Source organism: Oncorhynchus keta, chromosome 19 (assembly GCF_023373465.1).
Source record: "Oncorhynchus keta strain PuntledgeMale-10-30-2019 chromosome 19, Oket_V2, whole genome shotgun sequence".
Lineage (NCBI taxonomy): Eukaryota > Metazoa > Chordata > Actinopteri > Salmoniformes > Salmonidae > Oncorhynchus > Oncorhynchus keta.
This window is the reverse complement of record NC_068439.1, coordinates 78,791,370-78,800,844: the sequence shown is the minus strand read 5'-3', so window position 1 is coordinate 78,800,844 and position 9,475 is coordinate 78,791,370. Positions and strand designations below refer to the sequence as shown.

At 45.4% G+C, this 9,475-nt stretch overlaps 1 protein-coding gene across 1 annotated transcript in view; it reads right to left on the bottom strand.

The window, feature by feature from the left end:
- Nucleotides 1-7,169: 7,169 nt before the first annotated feature.
- Nucleotides 7,170-9,475, bottom strand: part of LOC127909502 (sushi domain-containing protein 6-like) — a 61,088-nt gene continuing 58,782 nt past the window's right edge. The window contains exons 6-7 of the mRNA XM_052471371.1: nucleotides 8,860-9,296; nucleotides 7,170-8,152 (exon numbers count right to left, since the gene is read on the bottom strand). Coding sequence (XP_052327331.1) covers nucleotides 8,127-8,152; nucleotides 8,860-9,296 — 463 coding nt within the window. The 3' untranslated portion in view covers nucleotides 7,170-8,126. The remainder of the gene's footprint in view (nucleotides 8,153-8,859; nucleotides 9,297-9,475) is intronic.

The following is a 9,475-nucleotide window of genomic DNA, read 5'->3' as shown; positions in this document are numbered from 1 at the left end:
TGCGATTCCATTCACTACCAAATATGGTAGGGAGAGGAAGCCCACTGGCGGGCAGGGGGAGGAGATGGATTTTGGCCGATATTATGCAAATCTTCTTAACAATTAAATATATATATATATATTCACTCTGGAGGGCAGTTTATCTCAATATGAACAGAACGGACTAAGTTTTGTTGACTTCAACAAATTGAGTTATTGCACAGGGTTAGTTCACAGAGTAGGCGTTCCCTATGGGAAATATGCAGATGTTCTACAACGCGCCAATAGGATCTCACTAGCTTGTGCTTGGCTCTGCCCACCTCCTTACTTGTTCTGCCCACTATGACTCATTTGTTCGCATTGGAAACGGTAAGCTGTGGTCTGTCTTGGTTTAGTTATAAAAACTCTTTGGTAGTACTTTATCTAGCCGCTAGGTATCACCAGTCAGTGGTTCAAAATCTACATAAAACAATGGTTGGTGGCACTCGTCACTCATAGTAGTAGGAGGACCCAATATAAAATGGCATGGTGCTTTATGTCCGAGAGTTGATGTACTGCTGATATGTTGCTGTTGTGTTTACAGTTAGTAAGATGAACAGCTAGCCAGTATCATGATACTTTGGCTGATGTTACGACACAATCTGTCCTCCAATGAGGTGTGGTTGTCCAGGAGTGTCCTTGAGGAGGAGGTCACAGTGGGTAGGCCTTAAAAGCATCTGTTCTCTACAGGCCTTTCGCCCATGTTTACTATGGGTCTATCCATCTTTTAGCCTGCTTTACTTACTTCACATCAATCTTTGGGCCGCTGAATAAAAACACAAACTACAGATCAATTCAGGGTGTTCTTAAAATGTGTTTTCTGTTCTGCTTCCTTACAACGTAAAACATGGAGGTTACAGAAGGTCTAGGTCCTCTTTAAAACAGGGAGGTTACAGAAGGTCTAGGTCCTTGTTAAAACACGGAGGTTACAGAAGGTCTAGGTCCTCGTTAAAACATGGAGGTTACAGAAGGTCTAGGTCTTCTTTAAAACAGGGAGGTTACAGAAGGTCTTGGTCCTCGTTAAAACAGTGAGGTTACAGAAGGTCTAGGTCCTCTTTAAAACAGGGAGGTTACAGAAGGTCTAGGTCCTCTTTAAAACAGGGAGGTTACAGAAGGTCTTGGTCCTTTCGGAGGTTAAAACTGAGGTTACAGAAGGTCTAGGTCCTCTTTAAAACAGGGAGGTTACAGAAGGTCTAGGTCCCTTTAAAACAGGGAGGTTACAGAAAGGTTCTCTTTAAAACATGGAGGTTACAGAAGGTCTAGGTCCTCGTTAAAACAGGAAGGTTACAGAAGGTCTCGGGCCTCTTTAAAACATGGAGGTTACAGAAGGTCTAGGTCCTCGTTAAAACACGGAGGTTACAGAAGGTCTAGGTCCTCTTTAAAACAGGGAGGTTACAGAAGGTCTAGGTCCTTGTTAAAACATGGAGGTTACAGAAGGTCTAGGTCCTCTTTAAAACAGGAAGGTTACAGAAGGTCTAGGTCCTTGTTAAAACATGGAGGTTACAGAAGGTCTAGGTCCTCTTTAAAACAGGGAGGTTACAGAAGGTCTAGGTCCTCTTTAAAACACGGAGGTTACAGAAGGTCTAGGTCCTCTTTAAAACAGGGAGGTTACAGAAGGTCTAGGTCCTTGTTAAAACATGGAGGTTACAGAAGGTCTAGGTCCTCTTTAAAAAAGGGAAGTTACAGAAGGTCTAGGTCCTCTTTAAAACATGGAGGTTACAGAAGGTCTAGGTTCTCTTTAAAACATGGAGGTTACAGAAGGTCTAGGTCCTCTTCAAAACATGGAGGTTACAGAAGGTCTAGGTCCCTTGTTAAAAGGTCCTGTTAAAACAGGGAGGTTACAGAAGGTCTAGGTCCTCTTTAAAACAGGGAGGTTACAGAAGGTCTAGGTCCTTGTTAAAACATGGAGGTTACAGAAGGTCTAGGTCCTCGTTAAAACAGGGAGGTTACAGAAGGTCTAGGTCCTCGTTAAAACAGGGAGGTTACAGAAGGTCTAGGTCCTCGTTAAAACAGGGAGGTTACAGAAGGTCTAGGTCCTCGTTAAAACAGGGAGGTTACAGAAGGTCTAGGTCCTCTTTAAAACAGGGAGGTTACAGAAGGTCTAGGTCCTCGTTAAAACAGGGAGGTTACAGAAGGTCTAGGTCCTCTTTAAAACAGGGAGGTTACAGAAGGTCTAGGTCCTCGTTAAAACAGGGAGGTTACAGAAGGTCTAGGTCCTCTTTAAAACAGGGAGGTTACAGAAGGTCTACAGAAGGTCCTCCTCGTTAAAACAGGGAGGTTAAAAGGTCTAGGTCCTCTTTGGAGGTTACAGAAGGTCTAGGTCCTCGTTAAAACAGGGAGGTTACAGAAGGTCTAGGTCCTCGTTAAAACATGGAGGGAGGTTACAGAAGGTCTAGGTCCTCGTTAAAACAGGGAGGTTACAGAAGGTCTAGGTCCTCGTTAAAACAGGGAGGTTACAGAAGGTCTAGGTCCTCGTTAAAACAGGGAGGTTAAAAGGTCAGGGGAGGTTACAGAAGGTCTAGGTCCTCGTTAAAACAGGGAGGTTACAGAAAGGTCTACAGAAGGTCTAGGTCCTCTTTAAAACAGGGAGGTTACAGAAGGTCTAGGTCCTCGTTAAAACAGGGAGGTTACAGAAGGTCTAGGTCCTCTTTAAAACAGGGAGGTGCAACCTTCCGGTTGCATTTAATGAATCACAGGTTTTTTTTATTGAATCATGGGCCGAATAAAGTGGGTCAATATAAAACAATCAATGATCATGGCTTGTATAAAAGGTTAACCACAGGGTTAATCAATGATCATGGCTTGTATAAAAGGTTAACCACAGGGTTAATCAATGATCATGGCTTGTTTAAAAGGTTAACCACAGGGTTAATCTGCTTTATGTTCCCGAAACCCTTTTGAGTAAAGAAATGCCAATGTTCGCCTGAAACTGTATAGGGAATAGGGTTCTGGTCTATAGTAGTGCACTACACAGGGAATAGGGCTCTGGTCTATAGTAGTGCACTACACAGGGAATAGGGCTCTGGTCTGTAGTAGTACACTATATAGGGAATAGGGTTCTGGTCTATAGTAGTGCACTATATAGGGAATAGGGTTCTGGTCTATAGTAGTGCACTATATAGGGAATAGGGTTCTGGTCTATAGTAGTACCACTATATAGGGAATAGGGCTCTAGTCTATAGTAGTGCACTATATAGGGAATAGGGTTCTGGTCTAAAGTAGTGCACTATATAGGGAATATGGTTCTGGTCTATAGTAGAGCACTATATAGGGAATAGGGCTCTGGTCTATAGTAGTACCACTATATAGGGAATAGGGCTCTGGTCTATAGTAGTGCACTATATAGGGAATAGGGTTCTGGTCACTACTATAGGGAATAGGGCTCTGGTCTATAGTAGTACCACTATATAGGGAATAGGGTTCTGGTCTAAAGTAGTGCACTATATAGGGAATATGGTTCTGGTCTATAGTAGAGCACTATATAGGGAATAGGGCTCTGGTCTATAGTAGTAGCACTATATAGGGAATAGGGCTCTGGTCTATAGTAGTGCACTATATAGGGAATAGGGTTCTGGTCTATAGTAGTGCACTATATAGGGAATAGGGTTCTGGTCTATAGTAGTACCACTATATAGGGAATAGGGCTCTAGTCTATAGTAGTGCACTATATAGGGAATAGGGTTCTGGTCTAAAGTAGTGCACTATATAGGGAATATGGTTCTGGTCTATAGTAGAGCACTATATAGGGAATAGGGCTCTGGTCTATAGTAGTACCACTATATAGGGAATAGGGCTCTGGTCTAAGTAGTGCACTATATAGGAATAGGGTTCTGGTCTATAGTAGTGCACTATAGGGAATAGTAGTGCACTATATAGGGAATATGGTTCTGGTCTATAGGAGCACTATATAGGGAATAGGGCTCTGGTCTATAGTAGTGCAATAGGGTTCTGGTCTATAGTAGTGCACATAGGGAATAGGGTTCTGGTCTATAGGAATAGGGCTCTGGTCTAAAGTAGTGCACTATATAGGGAATAGGGTTCTGGTCTATAGTAGTGCACTATATAGGGAATAGGGCTCTGGTCTATAGGAGTGCACTATATAGGGAATAGGGCTCTGGTCTATAGTAGTGCACTATATAGGAATAGGGCTCTGGTCTATAGTAGTACTACTATATAGGGAATAGCGCTCTGGTCTATTGTAGTACCACTATATAGGGAATAGGGCTCTGGTCTATAGTAGTGCACTATATAGGGAATAGGGCTCTGGTCTATAGTAGTGCACTATATAGGGAATAGGGCTCTGGTCTATTGTAGTACCACTATATAGGGAATAGGGCTCTGGTCTATAGTAGTACCACTATATAGGGAATAGGGCTCTGGTCTATAGTAGTGCACTACATAGGGAATAGGGCTCTGGTTTATAGTAGTCCACTATATAGGGAATAGGGCTCTGGTCCATAGTAGTACCACTAGGGAATATATGGGCTCTGGAATAGCTATATAGGGAATAGGGCTCTGGTCTAGGGCTCTGGTCTATAGTAGTACCACTATATAGAGAATAGGGCTCTGGTCTATAGGTACCACTAATAGGGAATAGGGCTCTAGTAGTACCACTATATAGGGAATAGTGCCACTAGGGAATAGGGCTCTGGTTTATAGTAGGAATAGGGCTCTGGTCTATAGTAGTACCCACTGAACCTATACTGCCCGGAATCACGGGCTCTGGTCTATAAGAAGTATCCTGGACAACACCCTGGCGCACTAACATATAGAGAATAGGGCTCTGGTCTATAGTAGTACCACTATATAGGGAATAGGGCTCTGGTCTAAAGTAGTACCACTATATAGGGAATAGGGCTCTGGTCTATGGTAGTGCACTATATAGGGAATAGGGCTCTGGTTTATAGTAGTCCACTATATAGGGAATAGGGCTCTGGTTTATAGTAGTCCACTATATAGGGAATAGGGCTCTGGTTTATAGTAGTCCACTATATAGGGAATAGGGCTCTGGTTTATAGTAGTCCACTATATAGGGAATAGGGCTCTGGTTTATAGTAGTCCACTATATAGGGAACAGGGAGCTATTTTTGAAAAAAAGACAATATGATCTTCAATGTAAAAACACATCACATCTCACACGTTTTCAAAAAAAGCTTTAATTAGAAATAGTTACATACACACGGTAGAATTAAATTAAACTTTATACAAATATTAAAATACGATCTTCACAAACCCACTGCAATGTACAGAGGAGAAAAAGAACACATGAAACCATTGGAATGCAGAATCAAAGAGAGATGAGGAAACAACCACTGTACAACGGTGGTCTGGACGCAAACAAAAATACTCCCCTTGACACGCAACATTTAAAATGTCTGATAGACATTTAAAGAAAGAAAGAAAGAAAGAAACGTAAGTTGTTTCATGTGCTTAGGCTTTTGAAAAATCACGGTTGCTGAAGAGGCCTAGGGAAGGGTGAACAGAGAGAAGAGAAGGATGGACTTTCTTTAGTCAAGTCCAAAAACTAAAAATAAAACACAAGACAGTTGTATGACTAGAAAATACAAAAAAGTAAGGCCATTGAGAAACACAGACGCTTCAATGTCATCGCAGGTAAAGATGGATGGAAACCTACGATACAAGTAGAAACAAAATGAAAGTACTAAAATGTACCAGGTCTAAGGCAACGTTCTCTGTTTGCGTTTATGAAGCCAATGACAGGTGGAAAAACCGACAGAATAAACAAAACATTAAAAAATAAAATGAAAAATGTAAGTGAAAAAAAAACATTTCCAAAAAGCCTCGACTCAGACCGTCTCCTCAACCTTAATGAGCTGGGATGATTACCTCAACTATACGAGTGGTTTTTTAATCATCAAAAGGTCAATTAAAACTGCTCACTTAAATTTGAACTGAACATTTCCAACAAAAAGATAACTGTCGTTTCCTGCAACCAGTTGCAGTTGTGTCAATGCTCCGGGTTTTGAGCAAGGTTTTTCAGTTGAAGCTTTTTTTTTTTTAAGTCGCAGATCTACAAGGTTATTCTGAAGCAACTCTGCAGAAAATCGAGGACATTTTAGTCCTTGAACATTTAAATATACATGATGTACTTTATTCTTACAGTAATGCCTGTTTGTTCTTCTGACCGTTGTAAAAAGCAGGAAAAGAGTGAAGCCATTTCTAACTAAGGGCGGGGAATCCTGGGTAATATTTCTGGTGTACCCATTCTATGGACATGTCCTTTCTCTCTCGCCTAACGGACGTACACAGAGGCAAAGATAGACACACACAAACACTTTCTCGCTGTCTCTCACACACGCATACTCACATTTAGCGCATCAGGACCAAGTGACAGACACCTCGAGTGAACCCAAACTTACAGCCACACAATATAAATAGATTGGAAAAACAAATGTCCAGTCAACAAACAAACATGTTTTCATCGTGTAAAAACAACAACAAGTTGTTCATTTAACAATATAGTGCAGCCCTCTTCACTCATGAAACAGTCGTGTGCTGTTCAATATCACAGCCAGGTGTCAAATATATACTGATGCCTCCCAAACAAGACAGTCCCAGATAGTCACACCAACAGGGAGCAGATGAGCTCCCCTGTTGATGTGACTAACAACACAGATATTGGTTGTTGTGACGAAAGGGCAAGCGTGTCATTAATCTTATTTTTATCATGATAGAGTGATAGTGTCTGTCTGAAGCCCTGTTTCATCATGATAGAGTGATAGTGTCTGGCTGTAGCCCTGCGGGTGCTTGGTCTGGTGATGTGCTCTCTCCCTCCCTCCATCCATCCTACATGCATCGTCTTCTGACAGACGGCGTCACTCCTGGTCCCCTCAGACGAAAGTGGCGCTGGCTGACCCAAGAAGACGCCGGAGAGTGACAGCAGAGAAAGGAAGAGGGGCTTCATACAGAGTGGACAGACAGGGCTGCCAGCGTGGCCCCCGGCGTGGCCCCCCAGGACGTCGTCGATTCATCACCAGAGACAACGGCAGCGAACCAGGCCAAGGCCCAAACCAAGATAGTCCTCACTGAAGAGAGATGCTCCTTATCCCCATTAAGAGTAGGGAGATGCACAAGTCTGTATCCACAGTAATCTTCATCATCAGCAGTGATAAAAACATTATTATGTTAGCTACTAGCCTTGTGGTTTGAGATAAAGCATTTGGAAGTGTGGATGATTGGGGTCAGGAAGTTAGGTCCAGAGGGAAGTGTGGATGATTGGGGTCAGGAAGTTAGGCCTAGAGGGAAGTGTGGATGATTGGGGTCAGGAAGTTAGGTCCAGAGGGAAGTGTGGATGATTGGGGTCAGGAAGTTAGGCCTAGAGGGAAGTGTGGATGATTGGGGTCAGGAAGTTAGGCCTAGAGGGAAGTGTGGATGATTGGGGTCAAGTAGCTAGGCCTAGAGGGAAGTGTGGATGATTGGGGTCAGGAAGTTAGGTCCAGAGGGAAGTGTGGATGATTGGGGTCAGGAAGTTAGGCCTAGAGGGAAGTGTGGATGATTGGGGTCAAGCAGCTAGGCCTAGAGGGAAGTGTGGATGATTGGGGTCAGGAAGTTAGGCCTAGAGGGAAGTGTGGATGATTGGGGTCAAGCAGCTAGGTCTGTCTGTCGGTCTGTCTGTCTGTCTGTCTGTCTGTCTGTCTGTCTGTCTGTCTGTCTGTCTGTCTGTCTGTCTGTCTGTGTGTGTGGAGGTCCATTCTAAAACTGAGGGGGACAGGAGGAATTAAGGGCTCATTTCCCAGTAAGAAAGAAAGAGGGTAGTCTTGTCTTCTCCACACGGGTAGTAGTTTAGAGATCATTGCAGAAGGGGTAGCCAGGACATGGGTAGAGGATACTGGGAGTGGACATGGTTTGTCCAGTATAAGTTCTGTGGGTGATAATAAATGGGGGTGAAGTGGACTCTGCTCGTCTTTGCGCCGTGTGAGAAGTTGCAGATGTAGAGGGGGAGGGAAGTTGAGTTTCTTTGACATGATTCCTGTATTTGCTGCGCGGGGTAATTCTGTAGTTCTGTGGTTCAGACATAAGGTAGGGTGGTATCGTTCAGCTAGAAAGCCCCAGTAGAAGCCTTAGTTTCCTGCTCAGCTGTAGGGGCTTCAGGTTTCCTTTAACAGGGGGATATCTAGAGAGACAGAGAGAGAGGAGCGAGACAGAGAGAGAGGGAGGAGACAGAGAGAGGGAGGAGCGAGAGAGAGAGAGGGAGGAGCGAGAGAGAGAGGGAGGGAGGAGACATAGAGAGGGAGGAGCGAGAGAGAGAGGGAGAGAGAGAGAGAGAGAGAGGGAGGAGACAGAGAGAGAGGAGAAAGAGAGAGGGAGGAGACAGAGAGAGAGGGAGGAGAGAGAGGGAGGAGCGAGACAGAGAAAGGGAGGAGCGAGAAAGAGAGGGAGGAGCGAGACAGAGAGAGAGGGAGGAGACATAGAGAGGGAGGAGCGAGAGAGAGAGAGGGAGGAGACAGAGAGAGAGGGAGGAGACAGAGAGAGGAGAGAAAGGGAGGAGCGAGACAGAGAGAGAGAGGGAGGAGACAGAGAGAGAGGAGACAGAGAGACAGAGAGAGAGGAGACAGAGAGAGGTGCGAGATCAGTGTTAGAGATCCTAGCATCAGGCAACAGTATGTATAAACGCAGGTAGAATGACAGTTAGGACTACAAAAGGTAAACCATGTAAACACTAAGCCTTCAACAGTTGAGGACATGAACACACACACACACACACACACACACACACACACACACACACACACACACACACACACACACACACACACACACACACACACACACACACACACACACACACACACACACACACACACACACGGCACCACCTACCATCAGAGAAGTCGTCTACGGAGGTGACAGAAAGCAGGCTGTGCTGGTCACTGTTCTCTGAGTCTCTACGTCTGGCAAGGGCACCCCCTCCGTGTGCCGTAACCCACGACGACGAAGAGGAGGCCTGGTGGACTAGTACTGTCTCTGCGTGACGGCAGGATGAAGGGAAGGAGGAAGAGGAGGAGGGGAGGCACAGCTCTGTATCTCTCGCTCTGTCTCTGTGATGGTGGGACTGGGACCTACTGCTGGGACCCGGTCCCTCTGCTCCGCCCTCGGCCCCCTGGGGGCCCTCAGACAGGACGATCTGAACCCGGGATTCTTGAGGTGGGGGGAGAGAGGCGCCGCTGCCGTACACTGCCTCCTCATAGGAGGGGAGGGCCACCTGGACCCCTTCCACCACGATAGAGGCTGGCTGGCCTGAGACACCCTGCTCACGCCTGGAGGGAGAGAGAGGGGAGGGGAGAGAGAGAGGGGAGAGGGGAGGGGAGAGAGGGGAGGGGAGAGAAAGAGGGGAGAGGGAAGGGGAGAGAGAGAGGGGAGAGGGGAGGGGAGAGAGAGGGGAGAGAGAGAGAGAGAGGGGAGGGGAGAGAGAGAGACAGGGGAGAGGGGAGGGGAG